Source organism: Lutra lutra, chromosome 16 (assembly GCF_902655055.1).
Source record: "Lutra lutra chromosome 16, mLutLut1.2, whole genome shotgun sequence".
NCBI lineage: Eukaryota > Metazoa > Chordata > Mammalia > Carnivora > Mustelidae > Lutra > Lutra lutra.
Genome location: NC_062293.1, coordinates 23,987,457 through 24,004,844, shown reverse-complemented (window position 1 = coordinate 24,004,844; position 17,388 = coordinate 23,987,457). Strand labels below are relative to the sequence as shown.

Sequence of the window (17,388 nt, the reverse complement as noted above, 5' to 3'; positions counted from 1 at the left end):
AGAAAGTCACTTACCCTCCCTAAGCCTTATTTTCAGCCTCAGAACACTAGACTGGTAAGGCTTTTCTGTCTGTATCAGAATCAAAGAGGCGCCATAAAGGAAACCATTTAACAAACACTAATTAAAGTGCTATCCAAATGCAAAATGTTACTATTACCATTGTTGCCACTGTAACTATATGGTCCAGGAAGCCTGAATTTCATGCTGCCCTTCCTGTCTGTATCACACAGGCAATTCCACAGTTAGAGTTGGCTCTCCAAAAAGACACTTTCGTTCTTTTCTTCCTCGAAAACAAATGGGTCTGTAACCAATGTACCCTAGCCATCCAATATGTGCAGCCTCTTTTGTTCATGAACAACCTTAAGGTTATAAACTGGCATGCCCCTGTGACAGAGAAGAATGTTGGAAGGAAATGGGTTTCCATCTGAGGCTTCTAAGGTGCTAAACCAAACAATAACAAGGGAAAAATTATTCAGCTAAACGCACCTGACGTGCCTTAGCATCCAATATGCCACCCTCCTCGCCAGGCAGTATTACTTATATGCCTGCTTCTGAGAAGGGCTGCTCGGAAGAGCTACTCTGCTTTTAACAGACATACATTTTAGGGACTTTTAAATAAACTTATATAGCAACACCGAGCTGCATGTCTTCTAAACTTTGCTTTTTCATCCGTCTGTACCAAGCACCGTGAAGCAAAATGGATGTGCCTTCAGCTTTCTACAGTCCTGGAAAATGAACCAGTCCACTTAACAATAAATGGTGGTTGGTTCAAACACACATGACTGGTCTAGTGAGGAAGAAAAGAAAGTTGAGCTTAATGAAGTCCAGTGTCTGTGTCCCTGTGCATGGACAGGAAAGGACGAGTGTTTTATAACTGTTTATTGGAGTTAATGGTAATAAATTCCTCACTTGTGATGCATTAACTTTAATGTTTTCATTACTTGGTGATTTAGGTTTTCCCTTTTCACGTTGTAAATCATGTTGTCCCAGTAGCAGAGCAGGTCGAGTGCCTGCCGTAATGTTCATAATGCTCAGTGGGGAAAGGAATGTTCTCTTTCTCTCTCCAGCACAGTCTGACAAAAGACACTTTGCGTCATCCCTATTTGCTACTTTCTAAATAAGCAATAAAGACAGACAGACCCATGCATCTGACAGCAGCCTAGCTGGACAGAGTCTTGCTTAGATCCAGGGCTGGACAGGTCTCTGCAGTAACTTTCCACATGTATTTGGTACTGAAGGTTCCTTTTTTTGTTTTCTTTTTTTTTCCCCCTCTCTCTGTTTGCTGAGTGTGAGCCCTTAGTTAATGAGCTGTGCAAATAGATATTGAGATTTAGTGTTTTTATTTTGCAATTACAGACTTGGTGATTTGGTTGGAAACTTTTGGGTCTAGAAACATCACCCTCATTTTCCCCTCTCTAGTTTTTTCCCTCACAAAGTTCGACTTACTTTAAACTTGCTTGAGTTTTATCAGATGAATCAAAAGACTCAAAAAGATTTTAAGCCTCAGATGTGTAACTTAAAAGAAAAGGGGGCGATTTTTGCCCTAAAGGTTCCTTAGCACAGTCATCCTTTTTCTTTCTGTTCCCATACTGCTGCCCAGAGATACCCAGAGAGCTAGCTGGGAGTGTGGTCTGGCTTGGGAAGGACGCTTTGTCCAGTAGATGATACACACCAGGTCAAAGCCACAATGCTAAGATCATTGCATTCCCATCAAGTTCTTCCTGATGGGGTGTGAGAGTTCTCATTAGATCACCCACCCTGAAATACCCCCAGAGAATCACGATAATTAGTTCCTGAGTCTTCTTTTTTATTTTCTGCTTTGTTTGCTTTAAAAGTTTTCTCGATGCAGCGCTCTGATGATATCCGAATGTCTCAACTAGAGACACACGAAGAAGGCAAAATCATTATCATTTGATTTCTCTTTGAAATCTTCTGGTTCGGAGAGTAACTAAAATAGAGACCCTGGGATTCGGGTACCCTAATCCCCACATAGCTTTCACTGTCAGCTGCATTAAGTGCTCAGGCACACATAGGATGTCTGCATACAGGATGCTGAACAGATGTGCCTGTGGAAGTTCAAAGAGGAAAAATACCACTTTTTCAGGGAAACAAGAGAATAAGACTAGAGAAGTACTATCAGAAGAGGTCAAGTTCTCAGCCACTCAAGGTCTGTAGCTCAGAAGTGGCTTTCAACAGCTATTTCTGAAAATTATTTGGTTATCCGTTTAAGTTTTGGGAGTTTGGGCTCAGTCCTTCATCCATTTATGGCTTCCTCTGGATTCCACTGATACTCTCCTGAAGATGGATAAGAACTGAGGTGAAGACAGCTGGTGTCAACAAGGCTGTGAAATAGGCTCAGAAATGTAATTCCCGCCAGTTGAGGTTCATAGCATTTTTTCTCATTTTCTCATTTTTCTCATTTTCCCCCCCAGATTCTCCCCCCACTTCCTCCTTGTTCTCTTGGTTAAAGCTTCTTCTCCCCTCCCCTTTTTTTTTTCTTATTTCATGTTACCAATCTTAATATTAAAATTATAAATATACCGCAGAACAGAAATTACCATTTGTGGCTTAGGTGGAAATGATTTATCCAACAAATATTCACTCCCATATTGCCTTCTTAGACCACAAGTCCCATTAGGCGAGAAGTGGTTTCAGTTCAGCTTAACAAATACTTATCGGGCACCTACTGTGTGTGCTAGGCCCCAGGGGATATAGGGAGAACTAATGAATAATGATTCTATTGCCTTCTGAAAGGGACCAGAGTTTCCACCAGCAGCTGTTCTTCAGGCTTCAAGAAATTAAATAATTAGCACCAAACTCCTTAGCCTTTACTGTGGAATATTTTAGGGAAGGATCTTTCTTAATCCCACATCAGTTCAACAGTTACTTCAAGTACACCCTAGCCCTGATGGCTCTAAGCTGTCGGCGTGTCCCAGTTGCTGCTCAGTCTTCTTATTCTCCTTACCGAGACAGCTGCGGTGCAAACACTGCCCGTCCCACTAGGTGCACAGCTGTACTGGGTTCTTCTTGTTCCCCCATTTCGATCCAGGTGCTATGATGTCTGTTCACTGAGTTTCTTCCACGGTTCATGTCTCTTCTATGAGTGCAAGATCTACTTTTACCCTCTCTTCCCTTTCTAGACCATCCTCCCTACTGCCTTCTACCTAGAGCCACAGCTACATTCCTTTTCCCAGAGGTGGCCCTTTTCCATTTCCTTGTTCATAGTAGCTCTACCTGGTAACTAAGGTCTTACAGAAACCTAAGCGAAGAGGCAAGACTGGAGAGTATTGGAGAAAAGTTTCAGGGTCTCTGGAAGTCCTGTAGAAAATATAATAACACCCTATAGAAAATAGTATTAGAGCACAGGAGAGGGAGTATATAATTCTACAGAAGGAAAATAGGTTCAGAGAAGATGTGACATTTGAATGGAGTCTTAAAGAAGCATGCCCTACTTGGAAAATGGAGAGACAGGAAGAGGAACTCCCAAGCAGGAAACACGGATGAGCAAAGCCCTGCTGTATGAAGTACATGGCATGTTCCAGAAGGCAGTCTGTTCCTTACTGTTGCTGGAGTATCAGGAGGTATGGGGGCTGGAAGAAAATGAAACTGGAAAGTAGCTGTGACCAAAGTATTTTATTTATTTTATTTTTATTTTTTATTTTTTCATAAGGTTTCTGTTAAGGCTAGAGAGGTTGAGTTTCATCCTGTAAGTAATGTGGAACTATTAAAAGCTTTAAGCAGGAATGTGACATGACCACATCTGTGTTTCAGAAAAGTGGTTTCTGGCTACAGTATGGTAGACAGGTGGAAGATAAACCAATAAAAAAAAGTGATTCCAAACCGAAAAAAAAGTGATTCCAAACCCAGGCAAGTCTCTTTTCTTTTGCTTTCCTTTTCTCCATGTTCTTATCACAGTCCAGTGGAGTAGTAAATGAATAGATTTGGAAATGATATTTTATCATTCATTTTAGAGAAATGCCTTCGAGTAACACATCTATAATGGTGATCTGCCGCAGGACAAGGAGGGAATACAGTGATCCTTCAAAGTTTGTAAACAGACAATTCGGCATTTTACATCCTCTCCACCTCCCTATGGCAGTCACAGGGCCATTTGGGCATTGGAGCCCGGATTCGTACCCAGATTCTCACTTTGCACGGTTGCTATTTACCGTGGGTTGGCTGCTGAAGAGGCTTCAGGTAGTTTGGATCTTTGTGGCTCAATATTAAGGATGGATTCCTAGGATAACAATAAAGCTGAGGGGGCTGGGTTACAGATACGCATAATTAATAAAATCAGAAGACACGGGGTGCCTGGGTGGCTCAGTGGGTTAAGCCTCTGCCTTCAGCTCAGGTCATGATCTCAGGGTCCTGAGATCGAGCCCCGCACCAGGCTCTCTGCTCCGCGGGGAGCCTGCTTCCCCCTCTCTCTCTCTGCCTGCCTCTCTGCCTACTTGTGATCTCTGTCAAATAAATAAAAATCTTTAAAAAAATAAAATTAAATTAAGAAATCAGAAGACATGGGCGCCTGGGTGGCTCAGTGGGTTAAGCCTCTGCCTTCGGCTCAGGTCATGATCTCAGGGTACTGGGATCGAGGCCTGCATCAGGCTCTCTGCTCGGCAGGGAGCCTGCTTTCTCCTCTCTCTCTCTCTGTGCCTGCCTCTCTGCATACTTGTGATCTCTCTCTCTCTGTTTCAAATAAATAAATAAAATCTTAAAAAAAAAAAAGAAATCAGAAGACACAAGAGGCTTTCTGGGTTTAAACAGTTTGTGTGGAAATCACATGAATTCTTAGCCTCTTTCTCACCATATCACATTTCTACCAACATTTATGTGCTCAACCCACTTCTGTGGAACACCCACAATTTTGAAGAAATACCAATTTTTTTCAAGGAAATAAGGCACTGGGGGAATTCTTGATTGCCACAATTGTAATAGTGCATCTGATGTGTTTAGTACCATAGACTCTAGCATGAGTAAGATATGCTCTAAACTCTAAATTATTTTTCATTGACTTTTTCCCTTAAGAAAGCATATCAGAATGCAGATAAATGGTATTATTAAGAAAAATGTTGACTCCGTTCTCATTCTAAAAGTAAATTATTCAAAATCTCTGCCCTTTAGACGAACTCCTCCAACTGATCAAAAACACCGGTGTGTCATGATGCCATGATTGAGAATCAGTGGATTATTATTCTGAGTTAGTCATTCTTTACAGCGAAATATTTACACGGAAGATGCTTCTGATTATTACTACCATTCATTTAATTGCTAGAAATAGCGTGTTGACATTGGAAGGGCTTTTTTCTAATACTTTCACTTCTTATAAGTAAACTTCCACTAAAAGTGAAGATGTAGCCCCAAGACCACAGGCCTCTTAGAGGATTAGTGTGGTGCCCTTTTGTAGGAACAAGAAGGCTCTTCCCCCTCCATGAATATTCATGGTTTCTCTGTTACCTTACAACTTGGCATTATTGGTGGAATGTTTTGTGAAAAGAAAACCAATTTTGGATATTTAGCGTAAAAATCTTTCTTTTTTTCTTTTTTGAGAGAGAGAGAGAATGTGAGCAGGGGTGAAGAGGGGGGAGAGGGTAAGGGAAAGAGAGAATCCCAAGCCGACTCCATGCTCGGTGTGGAGCCCGACACGGGGCTCGATCTCACGACCCCAAGATCACCACCTGAGTCAGATGTTTGACTGAGCCACCCAGCACCTCCAAACCCCCTTTCTTTTTAAACCAAATCCTCTTCTTTAAAGAGTAGACAAGTCACATTCAAGATTTCTGCGTGAGCCCTGCACTGGAGCAGGGCTTCATTCTCCTAGATACCACTCTCGCCTCAGGAGACACCTTCCAAAGCTTGGTGGCCAAACACTGGCTGGGAGAGCTCCAGCTCGCTTCCTTCTGTTTTCTTAACCTGTGTATCCTTTGCTCACATTCTCGTATGTTCTTTTATTTTGCTGTGTACTGTGTATCTGTTGACCTCTCAGACTTTACACAGACTTGCCTGGGAGGCGACTCTACAGATGAGTCAGCCAGGACACTAAAAAGTAAATAAGGAGGGCGCCTGGGTGGCTCAGTGGGTTAAGCCGCTGCCTTCGGCTCAGGTCATGATCTCAGGGTCCTGGGATCAAGTCCCGCATCGGGCTCTCTGCTCAGCAGGGAGCCTGCTTCCCTCTCTCTCTCTGCCTGCCTCTCCATCTACTTGTGATCTCTCTGTCAAATAAATAAATAAAATCTTTAAAAAAAAAAAAAGTAAATAAGGAATATAGTATCTTAAAATAATTTTTTGACACCAGCCACTAGAATAACCACCTCTCTTCCTTTCCCCCTACTTAAATGGGTCTGCTTGTGTGGGAGCGTGAGGTCGGAAGACTCTATCATTCCTCAGGTGTCTCAACCCAGGCTCAGGGTGGTGGAAAGGGCATAGGCTCTTCAGCTGAGCATCGTTCAGCAAGGTTGGCAATCTCGCTGAGCCTCAGTTTCCTGGTCTGTAAAGTGGAGTTGATAATAATGCATACTTCATAGGGCCGCTGTAAAGCTCAAATGAGATATAAACATGCTTTATAAAATGCAGATTAAATAAATAAATAAATAAATTATTAAATATATTATTAAATAAAATATTTTAAAAATAAATGCAGATTTAAAACTTAGGTTTTTTCACTTTTATTAAAACGTATTAATTTTAATTATTTTGTTTATCAGTTATCTGCTTTTTTTCTTAGTACTTCTCATTGGCCTAGAATCTCTCACGAATTTTCTTTATCCTCAGTATAACATGATTTCTTCTACAGATTTTTACGCTGTCTGGACTGTTACCATGATTAACAGGTTTGTTTGTTTGTTTTTAAAGATTTTGCTTTATTTATTTATTTGACAGAGAGAGATCACAAGTAGGCAGAGAGGCAGGCAGAGAGAGAGGGGGAAGCAGGCTCCCTGCTGAGCAGAGAGCCCGATGCGGAGCTCCACCCCAGTACCCAATATCATGACCTGAGCCCAAGGCAGAGGCTTAACCCACTGAGCCACCCAGGCACCCCCCGTTAAGAAGGAGTTTATTAAAGAAGGCCACGGAAACCAAATACAAAGGAGATTTAGGACCAGTGACCACCAGACAGGAACTACTACCCTCCCAGCCCTCCCTGCGATATTCTTCCCCTGCGTATGTTTGAGGCATTGTGAAGTATGTGACTGTTGCTTGTCTACAAATGCACATATACCAGCAAACTATGAGTGGGTTGGAATTGCAGATGGTGCTTTACCATCCCCAGCCCTCAGATATTAAATTTTCTCCAACATCATCCACCCAACACCCCAGGGCTCTCCTCACGGGTACTGCAATGGAGGGACCTGGTAAACTTCACCCTGCCTGAAATTCATGGCTTGTAGCTATCCGTCTCTAAGCTGGAGTTTGGTCCCTTTCCCAAACAATTGAAAAGAACTTGAATTGAAAGGAAAAGCAAGGATGAGAGAGGTCCACAGCTCATGGGACATATGGGGGTTAACAAAAGATGTTTTTTTAAAAAAATCATTGATTTTCATTTCAGGTTGGTTTAACAAGAAACCAAGCCAGCTGCCCATAATGAGAGTTCACGGGCATCTGGTTGGTTTTGCAGGGGCTGCAGCCTTTTTGCAGTGAAATGGTGTGGCCTCTTGTGCTGTTAGCCTTGTGCTGCGGTGTTACCAAGTGATTTCTCCAATTCTCTTTTCTCAGTGGGCTAGAACGCAGCTGATTAAATAGGCCATGACTCACATAAGCTCCCATGTCTTTTTTATTGACTGCTTTATGGAAATGTATCACACTCTAAAGGGTCCCCATTGTTGTTGCGGTGCACAGCTGACTGTGGAGTCCTGCTTGGCGCTGAGAGATGGAATCCTACTCTGTCGTTTCTTACTGCAGAGTTGGGTGTGGGTGGGAAACAAGGGTTTAAAGGCATCTGGATGAGGAGAGAAAGATGTCTGAGAATTTCTTTTATCTTCATCTGCCATGAAAGTTGGGTGGCCATCACTTCTAGGTAACACTTCTCTACTGATCTTATCTTTATAGCCCCACATCCTTCAGCTAAGTGAATCTTTTCTTTATATGGGCTATTCTGGGAGATTTAGTTAAGTGCTGTGGTAGAGAGAGATTATGACACGAATGTAATTCTGTTTTGTGCTGATACAATGTGATACACCCTTAGGTTTATCCAAGAAGGCCATTTATTCCCAATAAATCTAAATCATTTCTATTTTTTCATTAAGACGGTGATATCTTTTTTTCAGGTAATGGGCAAAAAGCCTTGATTTTTTTTTTTTAAATTGTATCCTTAAATATAAATGTTTTTGCCTTAAAATAACAACTCATGCCATTATTTGCGGCTTCTTCCTATTTTTATTATCATCCTGCGGAGCATTTACATACTTTCTCTCAGGCATTAAGAAGCTCTGCAGATCTATTCATTTGCCAGGAGGTGTGGACTCGGGCACAGAAGGCCCCTCCTGCCTCGTCACCCCAGGACCATGGCTGACGTGGTGCGTCCTCAGGATCACTGGTTCTTGATCGGTAGGACCCTGAGCGGACACTGAGAGAGGAGACAGCTGGATTGCCACAATGGCTTCCCATCTTGGTTTTCTGGATTTGTCTGATAGATCATGGAGCTAATGAAATGGAGCTCGGCGTCAACATACACTGAGAACGATTCTGTTATTATGGTCACCACACAGTGCCTTGTACAGGAGACCATCACTAGAATCGAGATTGATTTGATTCGATTTCCTAATTTTTTTTTTCCAGAGCCATTTTCAAACTTCACCTATCATCCTGTTTTCCCCACTGCCCATAAGGGGAACCAGGCAAGAGAGTTCATCAGTAGCGATCCCTTCTCATAAGAAAGCAACATAACACATCTTGCTAAAAACGCAGCGCATTAAAATACCGCATTTCTAGCTCTAGTACTCTTCAGAATCTATTGGTGAATAACCAAGAGAGAAAATTCAGCAACTCATTCCCTGCCCAATTTTAGCAAACTAAGTGTGACTCTTCGGGAGAGAAGGTGGTGACAAGGCTGACCCCTAGTTTCCTAGAATTCGTGACTTAGAGTTCAAACATCTCAGCAGCATTGTGTCTTTGTTTTCTTGGTGGTGGCATTCTTGGGTTTCGGTTGGTGGGGAGGGAAAAGCTTCATGCTGATAATGTACTGAAAGTAAATGAAATTAAATAAGCGAAGCACTGCTCATCTCTACTTCCTTCCCCCCTGGGTAATTCAATTCAAACTCTTTCTCTGATGGCAGCTCGCAGGGACTGTCTCTGTCACCCCGCTGGGGCCTGGAGTCTTAACATCTAAATAAAAGTTTCACTCAAGCATTTTTTATGCTCCTGCCAGCAGGATCAGTGAGCTGGTGTGGGCACATTAATGTAATATTCATACTCACAGACTCTCCCCGCACACGAGGCAATGTCTTCCCATTTTCATAATTATAGATGTTCCATAAAATGGCATTTAGATCTGCATTTAAAAAAAGGAGGCTTGGATTCTAATAGAACGTTTAACACGTCTTTTATGATTCAGACCTCTCGGCATCTTTAACAAGGAGCTGTGTCTCTAAGTTTAACAAGACCTTAGAAAAGGAAAAAGGAAAAGGACAAAACTGGAAAAAGGGATGGATCCTCCAAGCTTAGGAGATCCTGTTCTTCTCATTCCCTTCCATCTTTCTGTTAATTTTTAGGCCTCTCGGAGCACTTTTTGACAGAGCTGCAGAGAGGACGGGGTCTCCTAGAAAGGGCCTTCCTTCTGAGCCATGCCGGGTCCCCGAACCCAGCCACTCTGCCTTCAGGGGTTCAGTTTCTCTTTTCTTGGAGAGCGTTTTCAGAGAGGCATTGGAATTTTCAGAGGGCTGGGAGGAATGAAAGGATCCTAGACAAATGAACTTCCCTTTGCCGCTGTTCATCTCCCGTGTGCACCCTGAGACCCTTCTGGGAGGATTTATAGCAGCCACAGAGTTTGCTCACTGTAGAGCATGCAGATGAAAGTCGTCCAGGAACAAGAAAGTTGACAGGACGAATAGAAAGAATCAGGCACTTTGACACACGAAAAAAGAAAAACTCTTTGGATCTCTATGTTTAAAACTAAGTTCAAAACCGCTTAGAAGCAAAAGGTAGAATCTGAGTTGCATTTTCAACTGTCTGAAAATGTGATTTTTTTTTTAAGATTTTATTTATTTATTTGTCAGAGACAGAGGGAGAGAGAGCGAGCGAGCACAGGCAGACAGAGAGGCAGGCAGAGGCAGAGGGAGAATCAGGCTCCCCGCCGAGCAAGGAGCCCGACTCGGGACTCGATCCCAGGACCCTGGGATCATGACCCGAGCCGAAGGCAGCCGCTCAACCAACTGAGCCACCCAGGCGTCCCGAAAATGTGATTTTTAAACAAGAAATGTTTTAAACAAGAAGGAAGTGCCAGCTCATTGCCACCCCTGAATAAGTGTTAGTTGTTGTAGATTAAAAAAAAAATTGAGCAATTGACAAAACAATGATTTCACCCAAAATCTCAAGGTATTGTATAGGTGACCCAGGTGATTTGTATGGGGTTGTGCCTTAATTTGGTTTGTCTTTTATTTTGATTTCTAAATCTATTAAGGGAAACCAAAAGAGCTTTGGTTTTGAAGACTAAAAAGAACAAACATTAGGATTCTGCTAGGCCACTCCCTTCATTTCTCCTAATTCACCTCTTGATCTCAGGGTCATGTGTTCGAGTCCCTTGTTGGGTATAGAGATTACTAAAACAATAAAACAAACTTTAAAAAGAAAGAAATATGGACTTGTATTTTTTTCCTCAGTCTCATGGACTTGTATTTTTTTTTAAGATTTTATTTATTTATTTGATAGAGAGAGATACAGTGAGAGTAGGAACATAAGCAGAGGAAGTGGGAGAGGGAGAAGCAGGCTTCCTGCCAAGCAGGGAGCCCGATGCGGGGGCTTGATCCCAGGACCCTGGTATCATGACCTAAGCCGAAGGCAGACGCTTAAAGACTGAGCCACCCAGGCGCCCCTGGACTTGCATTTTTTAAAGGGTTTTTTTGTTGTTTGCCGTTCTTGTTCCATTTTATTTTTTGAGGAGTTCATCCCTTCCCATTTGTCCTTGACCCCTCCCTTCTGTAAAATAAGTGTAAACCTCAGTAGTGAACAATGGGTGAGGATCCTCACTTCTCAATAAATTTGTACCTAACGAAGCTGACTGAAGTCAAGGATGTTAGCAGTGTACATTTGAAGGCCAATGCCAGGTCCAGAGTCCTCTCTCGGTAAAGGTTCTTAGACCGTTTCTCATAGTTGGACAAACCCAGGACGTGGCACTTACTGCCTGTTCAGCTTGCATAACCCTTCTCTGGGCAAACGTAATAAAATTTATGTTCACGAGGTGGTTTTCTGTTTTGTTGTTTTCTCTTTTTTTCTTTTTTCTTTTTTTAAGAATGAGTGTGTGCTTCTTACTGTCACAGAGGTGGCTGCATTTATGGTGAACTCTATCACTCATTAAGCTTTACTCTGCTGTAGCTATTCATTTGACTTTTGATTGTCTCAATGTGGATTATTGCATTTGGAGCTTATATCCACAGGAAATTCTTAATTCTCTGGAGTCCTTTTCTTGCCAATCAGTACATATTTCAGCTACTTCTCCTTGCACAAACTAAGGTAGGTTTCGATCATTATAAGTGATTTTGACATTAGATATAATTAGGAAGAAAGAAAATTTGCTTTCTCCCCCTGGTCATATAAAAATTGTTTTATTTTGTGCTGTGTTTAAGCAACTGCCCTTCTGCACCCCCTTCATTAATGTGGATTATCGAAAGGAGCCTAAATAAAGGAAAATCCTGTCAGGTTTCAACAAAGCATTCTGTTGTTGTTCCTTTTAGGAGTGGAAGACCTCCTAAAAGGAGCTCAAGAGCTTGATAACATCATCAAGCAAGGATACTTGGAGAAGAAAAGCAAAGGTACTGACCAGACCCACAGGTCTCAGAACATTCCAGGAAGGGAAGGGAAATGAGGGAAAGGAGGGCTAATACAGCAGGTGCTTTTTCTTTTCTTTTTTTTTTTTTAAAGATTTTATTTATTTATTTGACAGAGAGAAATCACAAGTAGGCAGAGAGGCAGGCAGAGAGAGAGGAGGAAGCAGGCTCCCTGCTGAGCAGAGAGCCCGATGCGGGGCTCGATCCCAGGACCCTGAGATCATGACCTGAGCCGAAGGCAGCGGCTTAACCCACTGAGCCACCCAGGCGCCCCCCCCCCCTTTTTTTTTTTTTTTTTAAAGACAGCAGGTGCTTTTTCTATGCCCAGTTCTGTGCTCAGGAGGGGGAAGGCCCAAAGGAAGGCGGGAGAGGAAAAGAAGTCTGGTGTGTGTGCGTAGGCTGAAGAGAGAGGCCCCAGACTCTTCAGGCCACTGTGAGCTCCCTCGGGATGAGAACTGGTTCTGCTTTGCTCACCTGGTACACAACAGGTGCTTAATAAACACTTGTTGAGTGAATGAGCGATGATATTCTTGTTCTCATCTCTCAGTGTGTTCCCATATAGTAAAACTATGTTGCCAAGAGTGTAATTTTGCATCCTGTGTGAAGCAACCCAACTCCTGACCTGTCACTCACTGGATTAAAGTCGATCCTGCTGCCCTAGTAAGCCCGGGGTCCCAGGGTTAGCTCTCAAATGCAAACTGCCTTAGTGCAACCAAAGCCGTTCTCATGCCACCGGCCTGGAGCATCAGCTTGGTTTGCTAAAAGGCACCACATGAAAGTATCATAGAGAATTTGAAAAGTACTCGACAAGATTAGAACCCGAAAGCTATAAAGGAAGATAGATAGCGGGACAGCCATGAGGAGTCAGAACAGGCAAACCCTGTTTAGAATCTGGACCTTTAAGTGAGCGAGCCCTCTGGACTCTGAGTCAATATGGGATAGCCTGCGGGAGTGCAAGGGAGGGTTTTACAGTCCATTAACCTAGGAAATAAAACAATAACACACTGGACTGTGTGTTGGACTTTACAGACTCGTCAGTGGCTGTAGTTACCTGAATTTATGTTCCTTACTGCTGTTCCGTCTAGATCACAGTTTCTTCGGATCGGAGTGGCAGAAGCGGTGGTGTGTTGTCAGCAGAGGCCTCTTCTACTACTACGCTAATGAGAAAAGTAAGTGTTCTTCATTTGCACAGCAGCATCTCACTCCTGGATGCAAGCACTTCGTAAATTCTCAAGCACTTAGATCTCAAGATAGCAGTCTCTAACTAATACCCATAAAGGGACATGCTTGGGAAAGAAAGAGGTTTGGGTAAGTAACACCTTGCCCATCCCCAAAAACTCAGCTGCCAATTTAGAAATTATTTCCCCTTTAAACACTAGGATCGTGTGGTCAGCATATCAAAAGTTTGTCTTTGGGACGCCTGGGTGGCTCAGGTGTTTAAGCATCCGACTCTTGGTTTCAGCTCAGGTCATGATCTCATGGGTCATAGTCTCATGGGTCATGGCATCAAGCCCCAGGTCGGGTTCTGCACACAGCAGGGAGTCTGCTTGAAAGTTCTCTCCCTCTGCCCCTCCCCCCACTCACATGCAAGCACATGCACGTGCTCTCTCTCAAATAAATAAATCTTTTAAAAAATAAAATGAAATGTTAAAAAAGTTATCTTTTATTATAACTAATAACATAATATTATCAAGGTTGAACACCTTGGCATTCTTTTTCTTTCTTTTTTTTTTTTTTTTAAATTTTATTTATTTGACAGAGAGAGATCACAGTAGACAGAGAGGCAGGCAGAGAGGGAGAGAGAGAGAGGGAAGCAGGCTCCCCGCTGAGCAGAGAGCCCGATGCGGGACTCGATCCCAGGACCCCAAGATCATGACCTGAGCCACCCAGGCGCCCCATTCTTTTTCTTTTTTAAGAGTCTCAAACTATTGGGGCGCCTGGGTGGCTCAGTGGGTTAAAGCCTCTGCCTTCGGCTCAGGTCATGATCTCAGGGTCCTGGGATCAAGTCCCACATCAGGCTCTCTGCTCAGCAGGGAGCCTGCTTCCCCCTCTCTCTCTGCCTGCCTCTCTGCTTACTTGTAATCTCTGTCTCTCTGTCAAATAAATAAATAAAATCTTTTAAAAAAAAAAAGAATCTCAGACTCTTTATAGACGTTGATAATATCGTTAAAATATTTTTTAAAAATCTGAGAAGGATTTGAATAGGTTACTGACAGCCCAGAAATAGAACCCCTGGGCTCTCAACTTTACCCTACTGAGTACCGGGAGGTAGTCCAGTGGACATCCCTAGAGCCATGAAGTGTTGAGACCCAAATGGTTGCTGTGCCCAAGAGACACCCTCCAGCCAGATGGCAGCAGCAGTGAAGTGTTGACTCAGGCCAGAGGCAGCTTCTTAATGAGCCACCACTGAGTCCATCAAGCACAACCCTCAGATGCTATCCCTAGAAGACCTCCCGTCCGTGCTTAACAGTCACTAAGTTTGTGAGAAGGAACAGGATACAAGCACAAATTGGAGGCAGTCACAATTAAATACAAGTTAAAAATCATCATTGTAAGTGAATACAAGCTTTCAACGAGGAACCCTCCTACTGACTCTAACTAGCCCCAGGAATAATTCTACAAAGCAAGCAAGCAAGCAAGCAAGCAAGCAAGCAAGAAAAGCAACGTGTCAGTTCTTGTGGGGGCTTTCTTCAGGCTCTGCCCCGCTTGGCATAGAGGCCAGTGACTCCGAGTAAACCCTTCTTTTTCCTTCATCATGCTGTTTCTCCCCTCTTCCTTCCTTCCCAGGACTGTGCATCTCCCAATGCCCAGATACCCAGTCCCAGGGAGTAATCAGATATCTACCCACTGGTCTTCGGATTTCCTGTTCCTTTGTTATTAAGGTAGCAGAAAGAATTGCAGCTTTGCTAAATGACTTGGCCTCCTTACGATTTGCCCTTTGGGCTTCAAGGCAGTTGGCTCACCTGCCTTTCTGCCAGCCACAGGTATCACTGACTTCATCTTGGATTCACCCTCTTGTAGTCCCCAGAGACTTTCCCATCCAGGGGTTCAGTGTGAAGCCCTACTTGGCCATCATAGCCGCATAGCTCAAAAACCATGCCCAGGGCGCCTGGGTGGCTCAGTGGGTTAAGCCGCTGCCTTCGGCTCAGGTCATGATCTCAGGGTCCTGGGATCGAGTCCCGCATCGGGCTCTCTGCTCAGCGGGGAGCCTGCTTCCCTCTCTCCCTCTCCGCCTGCCTCTTTGTCTACTTGTGATCTCTCTCTGTCAAATAAATAAATTTAAAAAAAAAAAAAAAAAAAAAAACCATGCCCAGCTTTCCATCCAACCCCCAGACCACTCTCCAGCCCAGCAGCCAAAATTTCTTCCCCGAATTCTAGGTGTACAAGCCAGCCAGGGGCTATTTTCTTATTTTAAACCTTCCAACTAATACAACATTTACATAATTGTAAAAACATTTTCATTTCCTTTGCATTTAAATAAGTGGTTGGCATATCTGAATACAAAGCCAGGAACCACGTTCATTCATTCAGAATCCTCTGTACTCAAGGTGAGAGAGTAGGAGAGGGAGAGACTTGGAGACTTTTATGGACCATTTTACCGTCAGGGTGAAATAAAACCTGGTGACCAAAGAAACAACAAAACATTTTAGTGGCCAGTTAGAACAAGGAGAGATACTTTAAGAAAAAAGATTCTGGTGTCAAAAAGCACTGTTGCATGGCTCCCTTCTCACCAGTTACTTCTTATTGTGCCCAAGACATTTTTCTTAGCAAGTGTAGAGTGTTTGTGTATTTCTTTTAGCTCAACCAGGTAAAGATAGAGTATTTTTCTTTTCCTTTCTTTTCCTAATATTGTCATCACACTGCCACCTTTCATCCTCCTCAAAAAGCACGTATTAAGCAATCCATTGCACATGATAACAGGACACAAATCATCACCCAGACACTGTGGTTCCCCTCCTCTGTATGTTCTGCCTGAACCATACCAGGAGGACACACAATCATTGGGAACCAGCCCCTCTTTTCCCGTTCCTATTAGTTTATTTTTTTTTTTTAAAGGGAGTGACAGGCAGAGTTGTCTCTCCTTTCCTTCCCTTAGTCCTGTTCCTCCTCCTTCATTGCCCAATAATAATTAACAGTTCTCTGCTACTTCCCAATTTGACCTCTGGGAAGGGGGATAAAATACTGAGTTTTAATTATTCTCCCTCTAGCACCAATTCCCACCTGACCAGCAGGAGGGGGGAGAGCAGTCCAGCCCAAATGCTGCATAGGGCAGAGGAAGAGATCCCGGGATCCCCTGCGCTGCTCTCCCTCCCCTCAAATGTGAGCTGGCCCTGATAATAATGTGCTACAGTTCTCTAATAGCCTTCCAGAGCCTCACGTTTACAGCCACACTCTCCCTGCTGTAATAATTCCTTCCTCCTGTTATTATAGATCTCTTAACATTCTAATAAATTCTCTGTCTCTGTTGTACTCTTTTGGCAAAACAACCTTTCATGTTGCATTTCCCTAGCTTGGCAGTGATCTCTGCCTCACTGTCAAGGTAGCCTCTTCTTAAGCTTCCTTAATAACCTTTCCTTGACTGTTGTGGTTCCTCGGGGATGCAACAGCTGTTTCGGTGCTTTTATCTTACATTCCAGAGAAGATGCCTTCCCTTGGTGTTTGCATCTCTCTAGGGATACAGGGTGCTTTCCTGTCTTGCAGGCAAACAGCCCAAGGGGACCTTTCTCATTAAAGGCTACAGTGTACGGATGGCCCCCTACCTGCGAAAAGATTCCAAGAAAGAATCCTGCTTTGAACTGACCTCCCAGGATAGGCGAAGCTATGAGGTAGGATGAGCCGAGGAGATGATTGTCCTCATTCGTGTTGTAGTTCTGCTCCATGCTGCCTGTGAGCCGGGGATGCTCTGCTGGGTTCCATCCTCTCTCTGTCACCCGCTCATTTCTTACCAGGACCTTTCTTTCTTGACATGTCTTCACCTTTGCTCTGTGATGCCCTCCTTCCTCCTCTCTATGGTCCCTTTCATCTCAGATACCGCCTTTGGTTGGTTTCCGCCCCTCATCCCCCCGCCCCCACCTTCCCAATCTCACTCCATAAGTGAGAGTCTTGTCTGTGGGAGCACACAATCCAGTTCCTTATTCATCATCTCTGATTTCACACCTTCAATTCCCATTCTCTGTATTTTTATAACTATCTTTACTTCCTTCCATGAAACCCAGCAAAGAAAACTCTGACTTTTAGAATAAAAAATAAGTTATTTTCCCAAAATCATCTTGCTATCCCAAATAATCTTCCTGTGTGTAGACACACTGTATATCTCTGGAAGGACTCCTAAAACATTGGAGACAATGATTAGTGGCAGTAACAGTGATAACCGGAGGGACAATACCGGGGTTGGGGTGGGAAAGGCTTATTCTTT

At 43.4% G+C, this 17,388-nt stretch overlaps 1 protein-coding gene across 1 annotated transcript in view; it reads left to right on the top strand.

Moving 5' to 3' along the window:
- The window catches only part of SKAP1 (src kinase associated phosphoprotein 1), a 285,865-nt gene that overhangs the window by 224,456 nt on the left and 44,021 nt on the right, over positions 1-17,388 (top strand). Inside the window, 3 exon segments of the mRNA XM_047706864.1 lie at positions 11,880-11,957; positions 13,058-13,141; positions 16,674-16,798. Of these exon segments, the coding sequence (XP_047562820.1) occupies positions 11,880-11,957; positions 13,058-13,141; positions 16,674-16,798 (287 nt within the window).